Source organism: Trachurus trachurus, assembly GCF_905171665.1.
Source record: "Trachurus trachurus genome assembly, chromosome: 4".
Taxonomy (NCBI): domain Eukaryota; kingdom Metazoa; phylum Chordata; class Actinopteri; order Carangiformes; family Carangidae; genus Trachurus; species Trachurus trachurus.
The window spans coordinates 2,413,890-2,435,979 of NC_139898.1; the positions used below are offsets into that span (position 1 = coordinate 2,413,890).

Sequence of the window (22,090 nt, forward strand, 5' to 3'; positions counted from 1 at the left end):
AGTGTATCCTTCTTTATAAACATTTAGAAACAGTTGGAAATAATACTGACAACGAAGGAATAAAAAGAAATAAAAAGCTGCATTACATAGTGTGTGGAATGATGTGAAGTTCAAGTGCCTTGAGTGCTTTTCTTTTTCCTCCAACAATTGCAACAACCAACCAAAAATAAAAACACCACATAAATGTCTATGACAGAAAAAACAGCAAAGAATAACAAAACACAAAATGTAAAAAGGAAAAGAAATAACCTCCAGTAGACACAGACGAAGAAATGGCTGCGGATGGAGTGCAAAAAAAAAAAAAAAAAAAAAAACTTTTATGAAATGTGTAGGAAAAGAGTAGTTGAAAACAAAAAAAAACAAAATAACAAAAAACTGTAATAATGAACTTCATGAGAGTTTTAGAGTAACGGCTGATGTCCCTCCAGCCGCCCCGGTGCCTTAGCAGGTCTTTGCTGTGAGCAGGGGAGCATTAGTCCAACTGTCCTCCCTATAATCAGTAGGCAATAATAATGATAGCAACGATAAAAGCCATTCCTCCTTTGGTGTTCTTTCTTCTTTTTCTTGGCAATTATCATTCCGTCTGCAACACGTGACAAGGAGCGCTGCCGGTACCGGAGCGGTGGGCGGGTGTAGTGGTTGGGTGGTTTGTGGCGGAACATTACAGGCACTTTAAGAGGCTGCCAGACAGGTCGGGTGGGTCCTTTACACCCGTTGGGCTGTGAGGGTTGTCCCCTCCAGAAAGACCTCGTGCTGGACCAGTAAGGGCTGGGTCAGAACGCTGTTTGTGCCTGCCGAGTTGAGACGGTGAAATGCTGTGCCCTGAGAACTGGGCTCCTCCCTGTCTCTGGGCGTCACAGGAAGCCTGAGGCTGAAGTTCAGATAAATCTGGAGATAAGGAAGAGAAAGAGAGAGCACAAAGGGAACACCGTTTATGAGGGTTGATGCTGTTTACTCTTTCAGTTCTGCAATTTCAGACATCACTAAAAATGTCACTGTTCATGTCAATTACACAGTTTGTCTCTCTAGTAATGATTTATAGTGACTAGTAAGATAAACGTCGCCTTGAAACAACACTCTCCTTAAACAATGAAGCTGAAGACAGGGGGCAGTTAGCTTATAGATTAGCTTAGCTTAGCTCACAGACTGAAAGTTGGGGTAAGCGGCCAAGTAAACAAGACTATAGCCATGCTTGAGGCGGCAGGTAAAGCAGTCTTGCTATGTGTTATCATATGCTAATGTGGTCACAATGACAATGCTAACATGCTGATCTTTATCTTCTAAAACAATTTCAACAACAAAAAACTTTTCTTTTTTTTTTACTACTGCAAATTGGATAAATAACAAAACACCCCCTTTCTGTCTGAAGGCAGACAGTTAGCTTAATTTAGCATAAAGACGGGGGGGCAACCGCCATTCCAACATCCCACCAGTCCGACACAGGCCTCAAATTGTCTAAATGGCAATACTTCATTTTCTATCAAACATCCCATCATTCCGACAATTCTTGCCTCCTATGGTCAGAATGATGGTATTTTTTTCTTTTTTTAAACATCCTGCCTTTCCGACAATTCCTTTAATAGCGTATTTCTTCCCCAAAAGATTTTGCACTGGTTGGGTTTAGGCAATGATGAAAGGAGTTGGTTAAGTTTAGTAAAAAGACCAGGTAGAGGCTAGACAGGCCAGATAGATAGAGAGACTCCAGATAAGTACGCGGGAGTCACCTGTTGAGTGATGCACAGGTCCTTATATTGAAAGCCTTGTCGGAATGGTGGGACGATGGCATGTCGGAATAGCGGTATGTCTAAATGGTCGGAGTGGTGGGATGTCGGAATGACAGCATGTAACCCATAAAGACAGGATGCAGAGGGACACTGTATCCAATGTGTAACACAACAGAATCATCTTTTCTACTCTTCAGCAAGAAAGTGAATAAATGTTAAATTGCCACCTTGAAGTTTCTAATTCCCAGTGACAGCAATGGAGGTCCTCATATAGCATTAATCAATCAGGAGAGCTCAGAGTTCAAACACATCTGCTCATGCTGTGAGATGCCCCAGACAGACCTTGTGCTGAATTATGTGTGCAGCACAACTTTTAAAGCTTTCTTCCCACAAGTGATGTAACAGTCACACACCTAGTGCATTTGCATATTTCAGTATTGGGAGTGAAACAAGCCTGTTTTCTATTCGCCTTGGCTTGACATTTAGCATACAGGACTACTCTAAACTTCACGTGAGACACTCTGTCAAAGATATCACATGTGTGTCACATCAGGTTTTACCACTCCGTGTGCCTTGAGTGAGCTCCATCTTTTTCATTGCCTCATAATCCTGCTAAATGACCTGTGGAGTCTTCTTTGGTCATCATTTTTCAGGAATGCAGTTTTGAGTCTTGAAAGTGAAAGTCAACCTACGTGCTTAGTGGCATCTGACAGCTGTTGTTCGATCCTTTCCACGACCTTCCTGAAGGGGGGTCTGTTGAAGGGGTCAGCCTCCCAGCAGGACCGCATAATCTGATACCTGCACAGCAGCATACACACAGACAAACACTTTTATTTTTCAGCAGTCATCACATCCTCTTTACTCCCCCCTCCTCCCCACCATTCTCGCTTCTTAAGAATTTTTAAGATGTCGTCAGTTTTTAGTTAAGCTTGTGAAAATCCAAATGCCACATGATGAGAACGGGCTGCTTTTCAGATCCCCCCACGTTGCATTCTTTCATAGTCTCACCAGCTCCATCTGTCCAACCACACCATCGCTTGTATGTTCACACTCTCATTTCACTTTCAACACCTTTTACACACACTCATGTTTCAGTTGAACAACAACTCACATTTCACTGGGTGCAAATTCTGGAGCATCCATCCTGTAACCTTCTTTTATCAGTTTGTAGAACTTGGCATCCACAGGCATACCAGGATAAGGACTATTTCCTGCATTCATTGGAGAGATTAGGTTATGTTAAGCGCTTTTGAAAACACACAGATAGCTACACAAACACTTACTAGTGTACACATAACGGATGGATAGACGTAGGCCTACCTAGTGAGAAGATCTCCCAAAGCAAGATACCATAGGACCACACATCACTTTCAAATGTGTAGACGCACTCAAAGATGCTTTCTGGAGACATCCACTTCACTGGCAGGCGTGCCTGATAAAAAAAACAAGAAAAACAAAAACCAAGTGAGATAGAGATTCATTTAAATTTTGAAACCTTTCCTTGGTAATGTTTGTTTTTCTGTTGTTGTTGTGACTTTGCCAACGATTTGTGAGTGAAGACTGTACTAAGTGTCAGGTATGAACATGTTGTTCCCCTCAGGATTTACACACACACACACACACACACACACACACACACACACACACACACACACACACACACACACACACACACACACACACACACACACACACACACACACACACACAGTTTGGTGCATCTGTGATGTTAATACCCAACACTTGAAGAAAATGCAGACATACAATTCACTCATGTCAACAAGTTTTTTAACCATTCATTTAAAAATACTTAGCAGCCACGTGCCACAGCAACCATACTACACTGTGGCTCAAGGGCAGTCATTTAAATAAATAACTGTATTTGTAGCAATCAAGTCTTAAATACAAGTGCAGACAGATATGGTGATAAAACAAACTATGCTGAATGGGAATTACTGCTGCAATTTGTGAGCAGAGGACTTCTAATGATCTTGCTGATGGAGAAACATAAATAATGTTGAAGGCTTTGCCGTTGACATGCTGCTTCCTTAATAACTATGAGCTACATCTAAACAAATCTGTTACTAAGTAAACGTAAAGGACAATTAAGACTGAGGATTTCCATCAAAATGAGTTGGAACTTGCAGTGTGCTGGTCTGCAACGGTGCCTGTGTGTGAGTAACTGTCCTCTGCCAACTGTCTGCAGCTTTAGTTCTCACTCCTCACTTATTATTGCACTTGGAGTATTTTGTGTTACAAATGAAACTACCTTAAAGGGATAGTTCAACATTTTGGCAAATTGGCCCATTGCCATGATTGCTATAGTCATAGCAGTAGGTTCGTTACCTTTATTTGTCGGTGCAAGCTATTTTTAGAACGGCGGAGCAGTGTGGAGTTGTTGGATTGTGTATTTGATGAGTTTGATGACGGAAACCAAGAAATCCCAATAGCCTCCATAGCGTAGCTCTGAGCAGCTTGCGGCTGCGCTCAGTGGTTCTAAAAATAGCTTGCACCGACAAATAAAGGTGCTGCTATGACTATAGCGATTATGGCAATGGGCCAATTTGCCAAAATGTTGAACTATCCCTTTAAATATGTTTCCTGTTGGTTTTATCCCTTGTAATCATTTGATTTATTTTAGTTGTCAATCATAAGTGCTGTGTCCTCTGTATCATGACGAGGGGTCTGAGGTCATGGGTAAACAACCACATGATGCCCTGGATGAATTAACACAGAGATACAGTACTTCCAAATGAGGAGACAGGATGGACTGCACAGGGACACCACCAACACACTAACATACTGCCTGAATAAACACATCAATTAATACACAGTTACTTACATTTCCTTTGACTACATAGTTGGAGTCTGTCGTGATGTCCCGGGCCAGACCAAAGTCACAGATCTTTGCCACTCTTCCCTGAGTGAGGAGGATATTTCTGGCTGCCAGGTCTCTGTGGATACACTGGAGAATAAACACACCACTGGCTTTAATACTCGATGATACATGTTATATACGTGAGCAATTGATGATTTAACACAAGTGCTTTTTCTAATGCAGTTTGCCACTGAATTCCCACACTCAAATTTGTATAACACAGCCACTGACACTGATATATGAGCTCTCTGGCTACAGTATCTTTGCTTCCACCGTCTAATAAATTTTTCAGCAGCATGCTCCAACATGCTTTTTAGATCCGTTTACTAGCTGTGGAAACTTGATACATGTCTTGCATTTAAAAAAAAAAAAGTCAGATATCATTTGTAGAAATCTACATCAGTTTGTTTTTTTCTCCAGATGACAATTGGAGAATGAAGTTGATGAGTTGCTCACGTTTTTGGAGGCTAAGAACTCCATGCCTTTGGCCACTTGGTATGAGAAGCTGAGAAGATCTTCAGTGTCTAGAGACAGGCCGTCCTCCTCAAACATCTCGCTCTCTGCATCTGCTTCCACATAGGAGCCGCCTGCGGGACAGACAAACAGGATGGGGATCATTTCCCTGAAACTGTGTAAGCTTCAAATGCTGTTTCTGTATATTTTAGCAACGGAGGTATTTGATGAATGGCAGGCTCTCTTGCCTTTGTGTAGCGAGCGTCTCTTCTCGGAGGACGAGCTGAAAGGAGGCTTGCCAGCAGCAGAAGGCCTCATGGTCATGTAGCCGTTCAAGCTGTCTCTGTGAAGAGGAAAAGGAGCAGTCTGGTCTCAGCTGAGCCACAGCCACACATAGGCACGCTGCTGTCCAAATAACCCTCCACCTACGCACGTTCTGGATAGTAAATACTAGTACTCTCTTTACTCTTCCACAGACAATAAACCATGTCTTAACACACAAAAAAGAACCTGACCCAGCTGTTTCTCTCTGCGGCGTGATGTTGCGGTAGTAGCAGTCTTCCTCGGGCTTAAAGCAAATAAAGGATTCTCTCTTTCTGCGTAGGAAATTAAGTAGGTCTCCGAAGCAGCAGTACTCTGTTATCACAAGCGTCGGACCTGCAGACAAAAGAAACATGCCTTGTGAAAGCGATCTTGCGTGACCTGACTGTTGTAATGAGCATGATTAATCCAGTTAACGTCCGTCAACAGTCAAAGTTTCCAGTCACAGTCTTGAATGATAATGAAACGCGGCTGCCACACCTCCAACAGTGCAGGCTCCCAGCAGGTTGACAATATTCATGTGGTTTCCCAAATAACTGAGGACTTTGAGCTCTGACATCAGCGCCTCTTTCTCCGTGGAGTGAGCGCTCGCTGTGGGGGGGAAAAGAGCGAGATGATCAGCATTTACACAGAGGGATTAAGTAAACTAAGCTAAAAAACCCAACTGTGATTACAACCTATCATGGGCTGGTTTCTGCATGACTTCAAATATAGGCAGTTTCCTGGAGGCAAGCTGAAATAAAAGCTGCCTGTTGAAAATGTTGATTTGGCAGAAGTGTGCAAACCGCCAAATAAAAATATCCACATAACACTGCAGCGCATTGTCTCTGGAGAAGCTGCAGGCAGGTCATGTTGTTGTTATGTCTTAAGAGATCGCCGCCACTGCTACTATGTAAATTTGTCGCATAGTCAAAATAGCTCCGCTGTGTTTGTCCCGCTTCATTTGCATGTGTGTGTGTGTGTGTGTGTGTTTGTTTGTTGTGTGCTTACATTTGAGCATTTTCACAGCCACCGTCATGACTGAATCAGCTTTGGAGAGTCCGTATGCAGTGGCTTCCACCACTTTCCCAAATGCACCAGATCCCAGTGTCTTCCCTGAGGACATGACAGCAGAGACACAAAACTGTTATTCTTCATCCTGCTTCCCCTCCCACTAACTGGCCTCATGCCCGCGTTCCTTGGACAACATCAGTTTTAGCCCCTGGGCTGTTAACATAGGCACCAGGACACGCAGGATCCTGTTTGAGGAGGTTTGTCAAAAACAACACCCAGAATATGTCAACAATATTGTTTGCAGTGAGGGAGTAGAGTTTCATTATCAATGAGCCGTGGAACAGGTTAGTGTTTGTGATGACCACGAAGTCAGCGTGAAGCAGCGGTGATGTCAAGCCCACTGCAATGTTTGGCTTTATTACAGACACAGACCAACATTTATCTGCACATCACTCTGCTCCTACCCAGATTTACACCTGAGATACCAAAACAAAGACGCACAGTGTATCAGCAGTGACAGGTTAATGGAAGCATGGAGGTCCGTGCTGCAGATGGATTTGATAAAGTAAGGTATGGTGCTCTGCTCACCGAAACGCAGGTTGTTCCGTGGAAACTCCCACTGATGGTCGTATGGCAGCTGGGTGGGGTCAATATACACATAGTTGTTTCCATGGATGCCCTCGATGACTTTCCACTGAATCTGGTATTTGGGTTTCTGGTGTGAATGCAGAAAAAAAAAGTTGAGTGAAAAAAAAGAAAGATTCATGCTTCTTTTTCTTTTTTTTGCACTTGTTATGTGTCAGAATTTGATGAAAAATGTTATGCTTTGCAGGGAAAGTGCAGAGGGATCCTACCTGCATGTACTTGTAGAAGAGAATGATGAGGACGAGACAGAGGATGCCTGCAGCTGACACGGAGCCGATGAGCAGAGGGGTGAACAGATCGTGGGGAACAGTCCTCTCTGTGGGGAGACGGAAACAATCATGTTGACACAATGGAGTCGATCGGAGACTCTACCTTTGGTTTGTTGTATTTACACTTTGAATGACATTGCAAAGGGGCATTAAGGTAAGCCAGAGAAGAGCTAAGTCACAGTAAAGCCCACTTTGGTCAAATCACAGCAAACTAATCCAATTATATATGTATACATACTGAAGAGTTCTCTGCTTTTTTCCTTTGTTTTCAAATTCTGCATTTATTTATTTCAACTGCTCCAAATCCCTTTTGATTATACCGCGTTTTACTGTATTGCTGTTGCTTTTACAGCTGTGCTGGTGAGTAATTATATATAATCAGTGTTCTGTTCTTTTGTGTCTGGCTGTTTGTTATGCCTTATTGTTTTGCTCCTCTGTACAGTGGGGTGTAATAAGCTCTTTAGAGATAAGAAGCTTTCTCTCCACTTCAAATCTGAGAATGCAGAGTCTGCAGGAACTAATCCCCTGTAAACCTGTCAGTGGTTTCTAAAGCTCTGTGTATTCTCTGCTGCAGCTCACTGACACCTCCAAGCCTCCCACAGCCCCAGAACGCCCAGCACCGCCAGGACTCCTACGGCGCTCCAAACTCTCCGCGCCTCCGCCTGCTCTGCTGTTACTCTGTGCTGCACAAAAAAAAAAAATCCTGGGCACATGATCCCAACGGCCTGTCCCAGCCTGGCCGCAAAACACTCTCCTGCCTCACAATGCTCGCCTACACATCCCCTCCTCGTGTAGACGTACTGTATCAGTGAGCCCTCGGTGTCCCGCATTAACCTGGGTCTCGTGGCTCAGGCAGCCAGGGACTATAGAACTTTGCTGTACTTTCAGTTCCTGCGCTCGCACCATTTTGAAAAAAAATTGTATAACAGATGGGGAAGCCGTTATAACAGAGCGGATTTGGAGTCATAAAGTAAACAATGGACTAAAGCTAATTCCTTTGTGCAAGTGACAACCTCTTATCGTGGCCAATAACGTCTGAGGTATCTCTCCTTGCGAATGTTTACCTAACAGATTACGGAGGGCCAACCTGTCGCGTTTATGGGTTAATCCTCACCAAAGTCATGCTTTTAGTCAATATTTTGATCCAAGGAATAAGTCCTACGATGTGTTTACTCCAAGGCCAGATATGAGATAACTTTGTTTTTTAGTCCACAGAGCAGGGAGTCACGGGCAGGTGACGGAATATTGAAACCCAAATGGACAAATATACTCCGTCTGAAAAGAGGAGATTTTCTTATACTGGGGTTAGGGGCATGCATGGGATTACATCACCTCAGCAACATATGGACGCTGTTTACGTTGAATTTAAATATTGCATGCGTGTGATATCTCCGCTCACCGCTGATGGAGAAGAGCGTGTAGGCCTGCTCTCCCTCCACGCTGGCCACGCACTCCAGCGTGGTGAACCGTCCCCGGCTGACATTCACCCGACTCTCCACCTCCGTCTTCCCGAACATGGGACTGAACAGTGTGACGGTGATGACGTTGTGCTCCTCCTGGGTGGCGTTCACCTGCTGGGAGCACCTGAGGGCAGAAGATTACACATTGTTGACAAAGAGCTGACGGGATCACAGAGTTATTCATCTTTTTTTTTTTTTTTTGCTTTTCAGGACGTGCAGGAATCTCTCCACTGAGTCTCTGCAAAACCCACATTCCTCACCTGAGCCATGAACAACATGACTTCAAAGACACAAAAACACATGCTCATGTTTTAGTTTTTTTGTTTGTTTGTTGTTTATTTTAACAAGTTAGTTGGTCATAAAAATAGTGGTGGATGCTTATGCAACAAAGGTGAGATGTGTAAGTAGTAGCACTGCAGCATAAAGAGCAGCTGTTATCTAGTGCTCTCTGGTCACAGGCTTATCTGTCACAGCCGGTCCTGTACATACATTTGCGTGCCTGTATGTAATAGCTAGTGGCTAAGTGGATTTGATTATGATTAAAAAATGACTGGATAAAGTTTGGATAATCACTTATGATTCATTGCCTGTGCTGCTTGGGATTGGTGTTGCCACGGCAACCCGTGGCTCCTCCCTCAGCACACTTTACGTTTGACACGGGGTGCACCGCGTCCAGTTGTATCCAGGCAGACGTCTCACGCCCCTACCAATCACAAATCAATTCTTTGCAATCCCCTGTCACATGGGAGTCATCTTATCACTGTCAACCAATCACAAGTCAGCCCCGTCAAATCCCACAATCCCACATTCCACCGGCATCATCACTCCTCTATCCAATGTGTCTTTAGTGTGACCTTTAGGACCCTCGGGATGCACCTGGTGTGAGAGTGAATGAGCACAGATCTGCATTAAGCCGGCAGCGCTACGTGCAGACATAAGGCCACGTGCAAGGAAGGTGCCCGTCTTCACATATTCCACGACAGTGTAGTAAAAATGAATGCCTAATTGCCGATGCAAAAGCCATGACATTTATTTGCAGACATAAATCTAATTAGAATGTTTTGGAGCATTTTGTTTGTTAGATTACACAAGAAAAAGCTGCTTCTGATTTTGGTTTGGCAGTTTTTCAGAACTGATGACCGGTCCCTCATAATATCAGATTAGTTACGGCTGTAGCACAGTTATAACACAACAACTGCGTTTTCTGGTTGGGTAGAAATAAAGGGAACTTCTTTACTTGGTTATGCACAAGTGTAAATGAGATTAGCGATATCTACTGTATATCTAAAACTCATGTTGTGTCTAAAATCCCTGAAAAGTCAATGTCAAATCTTAAGTCTGAGAAGAGCAACAGTTAATACAGTTCCAAATGAAGCAGTTAAGTTAATTTCCTGTTGAGGTTTAATGCCTAAAACATCATGAGGACTCTGAGGGTGTGGTTTCATCACATTGGGCAGACAGTTTTCTAGCTGCATGAAAGAATAACTCCATAACGGCATAACATCACTGAACTCTGATTGGTGCAGAGAGGTATTGCATCACAACGTTTCCCAACTGTGTAAAGGACTAATCAAAACAAACCTGAGCAGAAACTTCCACTTTGATGTAGCTGCCAGCTGATTGACGGTGACTGAATAAATAGGTTTTGTTCCTCACCTGATATATGGTTGCTCACAGTAGTACCAGGTGATCTGGGGAGCAGGAAAGCCTTCAGCCACACAGCGCACCTGTCCGTCCACGGGGCCCTCATGAGATACAATCTCAGGTTTACCTAACAAAACAGAGGAAATGTCAAATGAGTTTTCATTTCACACTTTCAACAGTTGGATTGAACCTTTTCCAGGTGCTGCAGGGTGAGTGAGGTGAGGTGGAGAGTCAGAGCTCATTTCCCACAGGGAAAAGGTCATCACACCCTGTTCCCCCGTGTCAGCTGTGGAAGATTATTACAATGGGGAGTAATGGAAATCATTCCATTGCTTAAGGGGACGGAAAACCTTTAACCTAACTAACATAACAACTTACTGGTCACAAAGATGGTGAACGTCTGATTTACTGATGCGTCACTGTTGGAGGCTCGAAAGGTGTAAACTCCTCCCTCTGACATTTTCAGTCGCACCAGCCTCAGCTCACTGCTGTGCCTGCACAAAGATAACACATCACATTTTAATTACTTGTATTGATTTTTTTTAAATTTACAAACCCAACAGAACAGTATTTCTATAAATGCTTCAGTGCAGAAAAGAGCTGATTCCAACCATCTATGTCTCTTTTTGCTGCGCATGCAAAGCATGATTGTTTCAGTTGTTGATACATTAAAGCAGAAGTAAGGTGAATGTTTGTGTTAATATAAGTCTTAAATAGTTGTATCTTCCGACAGCAATCACTTCTATAGAGTGTTTGGTCTGAAACACGGGTCTGTCAGTCACTCTGCTCTGCTGTAAGCCCAGGAGAAAACTTTCCTTGTATCCTACAACCTTTATCCAATGAGGAGAGAGAACGGCATAAAGGGGCGGTCCTCTCTGTGTGCGCAGCCAAGGGATGCGCGTGAATGTGGTGACGTAGGGACGAGGGCGGGGACTGCTAACTCCATCGGCTGACAGGAAGTTAGCCAAAACCACCGGATCGCTTACTTCTGCTTTAACTTTTAACACTGTAAAAATTGAATAATTGTCTTTCTTTGTGAACTATTTCTGCTCACGTAGGTCATGTGAAACTGAGGCCTAAAGGCTGTGTCCTATTTTTCTTTTATTAAAAGAGTTGTATGCAACAAACATTGTGACACATGAGTCAAAAAGCATAAGCCTTGACTAAAATTATGTCATATTCCCACAGGTGGCACAATGATAACTTTTTACATGGAAGTCTTATCTAAAGATCTTCCAGTTTCCATTTCCCTGGAAACCCTGGAGTATTTTTGGGAATTTGTCAGCCCGCTGTGACGGTGCAGCAGCCGCAGCATCACCCGCAGCTAAACCAAAGGTGGTAAATTCCACTGAGAGACAGTAATGAAGTTCTTCATCTAGGTGGGAGAACTGAGTTAAGTAGTGTGTTTCTGTGTGTTGTCTCACCTATATTCGTGGCTGTGTGTGGTGATGACGTGGTCGGTGGTGTTTCGCAGCGCGTGGCCCATGAAGCTCCAGGAGAAGGTGTGTGGTTTTGGATAGGCCTCCATGTCCACGCTCAGCGTTAGGCTCTCACCGGAGCGGACGTGGATGGTTCTGTTGTTTGTGAGCGTTAAGTTGATGAATCCTTTGTCTGGAAAATAAAGGAGTAAGAGATTGTTAATGAATTTTTAGATGCAAGGTAAAGTTCATATTAACTGGGTCAGTGCTGCTGGTATACACACTTACTGCTGTTTGCATGCTGCATGCACATGAGAACAACACAGCCAAGAACACAACTGACATTTTAGGAAATATCCTTTTTCACTTTCTGAAAATACCCCACTTTTATATTATATTATATTATATTATATTATATTATATTATATTATATCGAAAAGCAGCTGGCTAGCTTAACTTAGCTTAGCATTAATACTGGAAACAACTCGGCTCTGACCAGTTACATCTCATGCAAAAGCTAAAAACAACAGCTTTCTGTTTTATATGGTTGTGGGTCACTGTTTCCAGATATCCGGCAACTACCATTTTCAGGAAGTTACTTTGGTCTGTCAGGAAATAATCAAGTACTTAACACCCAATAAAACCTTGTTATGCTGTACTGCTTGTACTGATGGAGCAAATTACATGCCCATGTATGTTAATTGGTCCAACTTGGTCAACAACTTGGTCCAAAGTATTTTAGTGGAGGTTTTGTTAGACCTAGACTGGCTGCCTCTGTTTCCAGCAGCCCACTTATGCTGGGCTTAAAGGGATAGTTCAACATTTTGGGAAATTGGTCCATTGCCCTAATCCCTATAGTCATAGCAGTAGGTCTGTTACCTTTAATTGTCGGTGCAAGCTGTTTTTAGAACGGCGGAGCAGAGCCGTGAGCTGCTCAGAGCTACGCTACGGAGGCTAATGGGATTTCTTGGTTTCCCTCATTAAACTCATCAAATACACAATCCAACAACTCCAAAACGCTCGGGTGGACAAGTTGTGACCTGCACATTCACCACGCTATGAGATAATAACACGACATTATGAGACAGAGGTTAAATACAGAGACTGCTTGCTGAAAAACCACCCCAGACGGGAACACGCATTAGCGGTTTTGCATGAATTTACCTCTAAAACAACTCTGTCTGGTAACGTTCTGTTATTATCTCATAGCGTGGTGAATGTGCAGGTCACAACTTGTCCACCCGAGCGTTTTGGAGTTGTTGGATTGTGTATTTGATGAGTTTGATGAGGGAAACCAAGAAATCCCATGAGCCTCCGTAGCGTAGCTCTGAGCAGCTCACGGCTCTGCTCCGCCGTTCTAAAAATAGCTTGCACCGACAATTAAAGGTAACGAACCTACTGCTATAGCTATGGGAATATGGCAATGGGCCAAACCAAACAACTCTGGGCAATAGATCAACAGTTGTGTCAGCCATCTCATCTCAATCTCAGCAAGGATGTGAAAGTGTATATTTTCTAAAATGAGACACTCAACTTTTGTGAGAAGACAAATCTTTCAACACAAGCATGATCCAACGTTGAATGACTGAATCGCATGTCATTCTTCCAGTGCCTGCAGCTTTAAGCAGCAGCAGCAGCAGCAGCAGCAGCAGCTCCCTTCATGTACTCACCATAAACATCCAGCCACACCGACTGCGTGCTGACCCCTCTCCCGTTCTCGGCCTCACATTGGTAGCTCCCGGCGTCTCGAGGCCCGACCGCCTCGATTTGCAACGTGGAGCTGCGCATGTGAGTGAAGTTCTCCGTCAGGATACGTGAAGCACCGTCAATCTTTGCTGGTTGCTGTGGATACCAGACGGCACCCTGTCAACGCCCAGAGATCTCTAGAGATTAACCCTGTCTGCATGTCTATCCTTACCAAGCACACACACACTTACAAGAGACAACGCATCCTCCTGCATGCGAGCACCTCACGCACACACACATGCGCATGCACAAGGTAATCAACGTGGTGGTTGCACAAACACGGGGCAAGATCCTGAAGCTTTTAGACTGCATAAAATCTGACCCCTGTCACTCTGGGGCGCCGTATGGCTCAGTGGGTTGAGCAGGTGCCCCGTAAAAAAGAAAAAAAAGAAAAAAGGAAACTGAAAAAACAGTTTTGATTGATATCACTTGTGATGGCTTAATCTGGCAGTTGGCAGGTAGTTACTATCTGGCGTCCCATTTAAAGCCTCCTATGAGCTGATAACTCGTGTGTGACTCCTCCTCATGCCTCAATCAAGCAAGCCCTTGAGGCGGCCAAAGCTCCAGTAGATCTCCAAAGACAATATCCACTAATCACATCACAGTATTCTCACACAACTCAACACAGAAACGACCCCACCAACAAATACGGAGAGTTCAGTCTTCCACCACACTGCAAATAATAGGCAGAAGGGTCTCACCGAGCCAGGCGGGGTCACCCACTGCAGCTTGATGTCTCCGTTGACGTTGGTGGTGTTGCAGGTGAGAGAGAGGCTCTCGTTCCGGGTGAGGATCATTCTCTTGTAGGCCTGCATCTCGATCACAGGAGGAGCCACGGGGACTGAAAAGAAACAAAAGGTGCGTCAGGCCCAAAAATAAAATCTCAATTTTCTTCTCAGAAAAATCAATTTCCGATTTTTTGTTAAATCTATTTTGTGTGCTGTTTGTGTCTTTTTAAATGGACCTAATGGACCGTGAGAGCTGTAACTGTGTAGTGGAAAAGGGCCGTTGGTCTTTTTGGCAACGAAATCCTCACTGGTCTTAGCAAAATGCCGACATGCTTGTTTACAGTGTGTGGGGAGAGCAGTGGGAGAGCGTGATGTGAGGAAGGAGGCAGCAGTCATTACCATAATTCAGCGCAGCCCAGATACATGAACGGGGGCTTACCGTAATTACCCTAGTTAGAGTAAAAAATCGATTTTTACGATTTAAAAAAATCGATTTTTACAATTCCAAATAATCGCGATTACGATTTTAAATCGATTAATCTGACAGCCCTACGTCAGGGGACGTTTGTGCGAGCGCAATCGGTGCACATGACGTGCGGCTGCACTGCTTTACCTGGTATCACTGTTAGGTGGTAGTCATGGGACCTGATGTGCCTCTCCCCGAGTTTTCCTGTGCACACGTAGCAACCCTCGTAGGCCTTTTGCGTGTCGTAGATGATGACACCTTGCTCGAGGCTCGCGGAATACCGGAGACCAGTGGCGAGAGCCGAGCTGGAGCACGTCTCCAGGTGCAGGTTGTCCAGACTTGGATCGGTTGCCAGGCAGGAGATGGAGGCATTTTCTCCCACACGAGTGAGAATGTTGAACACCATTGATTTTCTGAAGGGATTGTCAGGATCTGCCAAAAAAAATAAAAATGTATTCACACGTCAGAGGTTGTGCCAGAGGTGTAAGCAGGGGCTGCACGCTGAGATATTAAAACTCAAGTTTGTGACACCCATTACATAACAAAGCTGCACTGCGTATCTCCTAACCATTTCTTTTTGTGAAATGTTGTTTTAATATTTCTCCAAATGACTAGAACAGAGTGTGATGGGCCGCATGATTTTCTGGTCAGCTCTGCTCCATCACTTGTGGATAATAATGAGGGCTTTTCCAGTGTTAGTATGTAGCCAGTTCACCGAGATAATTCTCCATTGCAGAGGAAGATGTTGTAATTACAAGAGTGTCAATCAACCCTGAGATGGTGGAAAACCCTGGTGCTGGTATGGTATTTCTGTTTTCATGTATTAAATTACAGGCTACTCACTCGTCCACACAGGTCTGATGTCTCCTCAGTGAAGCAAAAGCTTTACTGGATGTGCAAGTCATGCTTTATGATTTACTCACTCACTGTGTCTCTTGGCACTGTGCTGCTTTTTGTTTTTAGTCTAAGACTTTAAGACAACTCTTATATTACATGTTTTTGTTGTGTTTTTTTTGTCAGTGCTGTATGAAATAAGCACATCAACATTTATATATAAAGTAATTCTGTTCATTGCAGGTACCGCTGCATTGGTTTAAAGACGATCGACTAATAAAAAGATGTTAGAGATTTTATGATGAGGAGGGCACAGCCGCCTTGTTTGGTGCTGATCACCCATAAAATAATATAACACAACAACGCTCACATGTAGCATTTGTTGTGTGTTTGTTTAAGGTGATGTGAGTTAGTCTGGCTGCACAGTAAACACACACACCATCTGCTCCTGTGTTGTATTTCTGACAGAACTACTCAAACACAACAGTAGCAAAACAATCTGAGAGTTTGAATAGACAAATGTACCTGCTGCACAAGTGCTTTTTTATTAATACTATATCTGAGCCTCTCAGATAAAGAAGTAGTAACTCAAAGGTAGATGTGTGGATTGCGGAGTGAATGATCATGGCAAACGCCTGCAGTGATGGCTGTGGGCCAAGAGAATGTGGAGTCAGATCGAGCGGGGAAGTACAGTACAGTAAAAGTCAGTCTTGCACTCAATAAATAGCAACAATATCTACTGCACCTGTCCAGGGCAAAGTTACAAACACTGTCTTCTGCACATGCACCCACACACTCTGCTCCCTGTCACTGCAAGAAGAGAAGTGCCAAAAGATTTCTCGGCTCTACCCCTGCAATCTGTTTCAACCTGCTCCCAATTCCAAACTTCTGTCTTGTCTCTTTCTACAAAGCTAGCCTCAAACACATTTAATCACCAGAAAAACAAATCCCCACATAGACTGTTGACATCCAGCTATACCTCTAACGTAGATGTAGATGGAGGCCCGTTCCCCTGAGCTCTTCTCCAGGCAGATGTAGCGGCCCATGTGAAGGGGCTGAGCCCGGCTGATGTGCAGCGTGGACATCCCAACCGCTCTCCTCTCTCCCCGCTGCCTCTGAGTGGGCCGGTCCTCCCGCTGCCACTGCATCTCCTTCTCACCCCGGCAATGCAGATCGAACGGTTTGTTGAGTTCGATGACAAGGGGGCGCTCCGCGGGGGTGATGGTGGGCTTGGCGTTGCCTATAGAGGGGGCAGAGATGATATTTATCAGCACATGAAAATCTGTTGTGTTAAAGGTCCAGTGTGTAAAATGGGGGGAAACCAAGACATCTAGCATTCAGATTCTAGATTGCATAATTCACTTGCACTTCGCTCGCACTCACAACCTCCCAGTGGCCTACGAGGACAAAAAAAACTTGTGCGTTGATGATCCATTCGCAAACTTTCAGGTTTATAACTCAAAAACTTCTCACTATTCTCTACAGACTAAGTACTAAGTCACTCTCTCTGCTGTTTCCTACTCCTTCTTCTCATTTATGCACGCGAAACTCGCAAAATCGCGCTATCTGGTTGGCTGGATGTTCCGTTCGGGCTGCCATAAAAAACATGGCGGCAAGACCCTTGCTATGTGTATATATAAAAGAAGAATTATAAGGCTACAAAAACCAAATGAATTTTATTTTATAGCGATTATTACTTATACGTACAAATATATTCATGGGTAGTATATTCAGATTTTGCCAATAAACCATAAATATTACACGCTGGACCTTTAATGCTGTTATAAGGTAGCCCTAGGGTTTGTTGGAAAAGATCAAGCATAATCAGGGTTGCATTGCTGATACTTGTAAATGCTGAGGGGACAGTTAGTTTGAAACACAGAGGTGAGATGAAAGGTCATGGCTGACTGTTGTCTGAGATGTTTCAGAGACATTTTGTTCATTTTGGCCTATTTTAAGTATTTTCAAAACCCCTTTAAAGTGAGTTGTGCTGTCCACTGTGAAGTCAGGATGCGGCCACAACTGCCGACAGCGCCGACATGATTCATGTGTCATGCAGCTTACAGGTCTAATCCCAGAACCATATGAAAACAGCAGGATCCTGCCACCAAACTTCATAAGACTGGACTGTTACACCTTTCACTCTCAGGACATCAAAGCAGCAGTCACAAGCGTAACTGTCTTTTTTTTTTTCTTTAACCTTTTTTGTTTTTGTTTTAATAATAAAAAATAATTGAGAGATTTTCCTGATCATTCCAACCTTCTTCAACCTTAATATGTCTACTTTAGGAATAAATTAAAGTCGTTGTTGTTGTTTTTAAAATAATTACAGTCATAAATCACTTGGTGTGTGTGTAGGCAGGGACCGACTGGCTGAGCCTCCAGTCTCCTGACATCTGAGCAGATCTGATATCACAAAGCCAAGGAAATAAAAAGACATTCCAGTAATCTCTGCTTTATAGTACAAAAGAAAACTGCCATGTATGAGTTGGTTACAGTTGTGTGGACGACTTCAAAATGACTGGGGAAGTCAGAGATTTAATCTGTTGAACCAACTGAAAACAGGTGTGTGTGTGTGGGGGGGGGGGGAGTAAACACTTTTGTTTTCTGGAGAAACATTACCGGCGACGTGGGAGTCCTGGAGCTCCACTCCACTAAGATGTGCTGGTGAAGGGTGTGGCGGCTCACAGTCTTATCTTAAACACTTAATTGGTCGAATCACAGAGGAGCAAACAGCAGTGTATCACTCTCTGGAGATGTGTCCGTTTAGACTCTCTTAACAATAATGCTAATGAAGGGCTGAGTGTGTTTGCAGATCCTCTGCGTCTCTCCACGTAAATATTTGACCAGCAACTGTAGAGTTTAACGCTCAGGTTTGGTTATTATCAGCATGGCAGAGGACAGAGTCAGTGTGACATGAGGATCAACACGTAGTAGGCTACTCCTGACGCTTTACTCAACGTGTGTGTCCTCAGTGTGTTTGTGGAATTAAAGGTTATTGCAGTTGATTCGGTCTAAAGGCTCAAGGTAAAAACTTCATGTCGTGCGTGTTGCATCACATGGCAGAAAGGCTGCACACACACACAACTGCCTGGAGCTGTGGCAGTCGTTCAAATTCCCTGTCAATATGGCACGAACCTCCCGTGGGCACATCATAAGCCACATTATCAAGCTGTCAGCATATGGCCCCATAAAGAAAGAAAAAAAAAACAAAAAAAAAACAGACTCCACCTGATGCCGCCCTGAGCGGCGCGAGCTCTCGGCACACGCACCGAGGGCGCAAAGCGGCGCGAAGTGAAACAGCAACTCTGTGGTTCACCGCTTGTTTCACAGCAGAGAGAGATGGATTTGCCAAGGAGCTTTCCATAAATTTGCGAGTTATCTGTGGGGAAATCCCACCACACTCTGCCCGAACTGATAAAAAAAAAACATAAACAGACAAACCCTCAAAAACCTGAACCAGCCCAATGAAAACAGCCTGACATCAAGCGTGTCTGTCAAAAGCCAGTGATAAAAAAATAAAAAAATAAAAAACAGTTAGGTGTTGGAGAGCCTTGGCTTCACTCTGAAGATGAAGCCAAGCTATTGTTACAACGTGTTGTGGTGTGTTGTGTGTGCGTGCGTGTGTGTGTGCGTGTGTGTGTGTAGTATGTTTTGAAATAATTCCCACAGCTAAGAACAATAAACCAACCCAGACTGTGGAGAAATGTTCTAATGCGTAGAAGTCACACATGTGTCATTTATAAAAAGAAAAAAAAGGTGAGAAATAACGTCAGTGCCTTGATAGCCGTCGGTCTATGAGCTGGCTGGCATGCTTCCTAGGAACGAGCGTCTCTGCCAATACATTTCCATAATGACGGTTTTGCGCGCGGCGTTGAACCTGTCGCCTTCTTATCGCCCTGCACGGAAAGTCTCCGTGCAGTCGCACTCGTTTATATTATTCAGCATCCTACTTCAGCTCCACTGTTTGATTACTTTTTTTGTTAATGGCGCCCTGTTCTCTCAATAAAACATGCATTATTCAAGAAGCGCACTTGGTGTCCACATCATGAGCCAACGTATCCACTTTCCTCATTAGGTTTCAGTGACTTGAGGTTGTCTTATCGGCAGCCTTCAGATCCGACTGCACCACCACCACCTCTCTCTCCCCACCAACAAAGAAAAGTGTGGAGAAACGCATCACGAAGGCGATGCAGACAACAGCGGAACACTTCACCTCACTTCACACTCTGATGGTGGATTATCTGTGTGTTGCTCGGCTAAAGGTAACTGAATACCTGTGGTGGTAAAAAAATAAATAAATAAAATAAAATAAAATAAATACAGCCGAGCCTCTCGGTGTTAAGAAGTGAGCAGCAACAAGTTGAGTGCGTAAAGTGGCGCATCATTTGCAAAAGCACAAGTCTTACCTGGATGGAAGGTTAACTGTAAAAAGACAGACAGCAGTATCCAGAGGTATTCCATAGTTATTATTCCATGGGTCTAGCTGTGAAGGTGAGCCAGTGCCTCTCTGGTTAAGGTAGCTCTACTCTACTCGCCGAGCGCGTCGGAGTTGTGGAAGTTGACTGCAGGACTGAGGCGCACTTACAAGTCTTTAAAGGCACAGATGCTCAGTACAGCTCGCAACAGCAGCCGTCGCCTATCTGTACACATGCTGTTCTCCCGGAGCGCGCCAGAGGGGACGGTGGCAGTCGGACCAGGTACCTCTCTCTGACTGACTGTGGCGTCAACAACATGTTTATGGGAGCTGGCGGTGGAGCCTATTACACGTTACACGCGGAGAGGGAGGCGTTTGAGGACCTGTTGTCTGCTTCCCGACAAGAAAACCGATCCCAGAGATAGGCCGACTGATCCACACTCACACGTAGAGGCATACGGCACAGTTTCACGTGTCCCTTTGATCTGTTAATTAGCCCACACCATATAGATCTCTGGGAATCAGTTGAGTCCAATTAAATAGTTTACGTGCATGTCAACATTAAGTGGATATAGCCCTAATATATCCCAAATTCACCTCAGAGGAGACAGTTGAGGTTTAATCAGTGGTTTAACGCATTTTTAAATACTACAATTTATTCACATTAGCTTCTCTCTCTCTCACACACACACACACACACGCACGTGGAAACATTAACCTATAGCTGAGGGAAAATGAAGAGGACATCATATAAGACCCTTTGTCTTTTTCTCCCTCCTGAGCCTGCGCACATGACACTTTTTGAACACTGGCACTCACAGTCAGGGGTTGGCCTGGTTTCCCACTGGATATACAGTCTGGTGCTGTATACTGTAAGATCCAATTCTGCAGTTATTTTGAACACTAATAAGTTGGAAGACTTGTGAGAGACCTCCTCCAATGAGAAAGAAATGTTTAATCTTAACAACACATCATGTTTTTGTAACACAAAACGTATTATATGAGTGAAACAATCAGTCAACAGCATGACTGAGTGTTTCCACCCTGAACTGCAGTGAACCAGTGACGGTCTTATAAACACAGGTTCAGGATTACACAGGGGCGTCACTAGGTTTTAAGGACAGGGGGGGGCTTAGCCCCCAGGAAATGCACGTGAGCAAACATAGCGCAAAAAAATTCACAAACAGCAAACAAAGACTGAGAAATTGCTTTTCAACTTTTTTGGACAGATTTCACAAAGATACGGTACTATAAAAAAAAAAGGCAACCATTTGATTTGTTACTACAGACATGTGAGAATAAAGACAGGTGTTTGAGTACATTAATCTGGAGCACAGTAGAATGTACATTTTTCATCTCCGCCTCGAAAACAACCTGCACAGTAAGATATGTCCAGGCAGAATTTGACCTTTCTCAGGTTCCAGACTGGAAAACTAATCCTTCAAATTGCATATGTCATAATGGTTATTCACTCCATCCAAATGCAACTGTTTTTGGCTCATTTTGATTTCACCCAGACCTCTTCACATTTCCCCATTCAAATAAGCCCATACAACAGAAATGTAGACTCCAACTAGAGCAGATATTTTACTCATGAAAAAATATGCATATAAATTTGAAATATAGCTAAACAATGTGAATAACCAAGTATAACATAAACCCAAATTTGCAATAACTAGGAGCAGATATAAACAAAAACAACAACAAACAAAGTTCCTGGCCCTGTTTCAATAGCTGACGCTCCAGAAGGAAGTCACCCCAAAGATAGTAGTAAAAATAGTGCACACGTCACCCTAGAAACCTGTTTGTCCCTATGTAAACAACCAGGACCTTCACAATTCATTTCAGACTCTTTTTTTGAGGTAGAATATAACTTTTGACCACAAAACAACAAAGGTAAGATGCACTTTATGATTTTGTGACGCTTATTTTTGCTGCTCTTTGGCTGCTAGTTCGCAGGGTTTTCGTTGCACAGTGATTGGGGAGACGTCTTTGTAATCAGCAGAGTCTCTGTGACACCCTGTCTGTGTGGTAGCTTGAAGTGGGGACATTAGCAGAAGCGCAAAACAGACATGTGCCGTTTTCACGTTTTTG

At 43.8% G+C, this 22,090-nt stretch overlaps 1 protein-coding gene across 1 annotated transcript; it reads right to left on the reverse strand.

Moving 5' to 3' along the window:
• Positions 1 to 705: 705 nt before the first annotated feature.
• Positions 706 to 20,270, reverse strand: kita (KIT proto-oncogene, receptor tyrosine kinase a; the record flags this gene model as incomplete). Its single annotated transcript, XM_083970632.1, has 21 exons — positions 19,989 to 20,270; positions 16,559 to 16,819; positions 14,893 to 15,177; positions 14,253 to 14,392; positions 13,476 to 13,668; positions 11,812 to 11,998; positions 10,766 to 10,881; positions 10,400 to 10,514; positions 8,683 to 8,867; positions 7,224 to 7,330; positions 6,958 to 7,084; positions 6,367 to 6,471; positions 5,857 to 5,967; positions 5,571 to 5,712; positions 5,304 to 5,398; positions 5,059 to 5,189; positions 4,567 to 4,689; positions 3,045 to 3,156; positions 2,836 to 2,935; positions 2,417 to 2,522; positions 706 to 888 (listed from the first exon to the last, which is right to left on the reverse strand). Exons 1-21 carry the CDS (start codon positions 20,041 to 20,043, stop codon positions 706 to 708), a joined length of 2,979 nt encoding a protein of 992 aa, XP_083826758.1. The 5' UTR covers positions 20,044 to 20,270.
• Between the last annotated feature and the right edge of the window lie 1,820 nt (positions 20,271 to 22,090).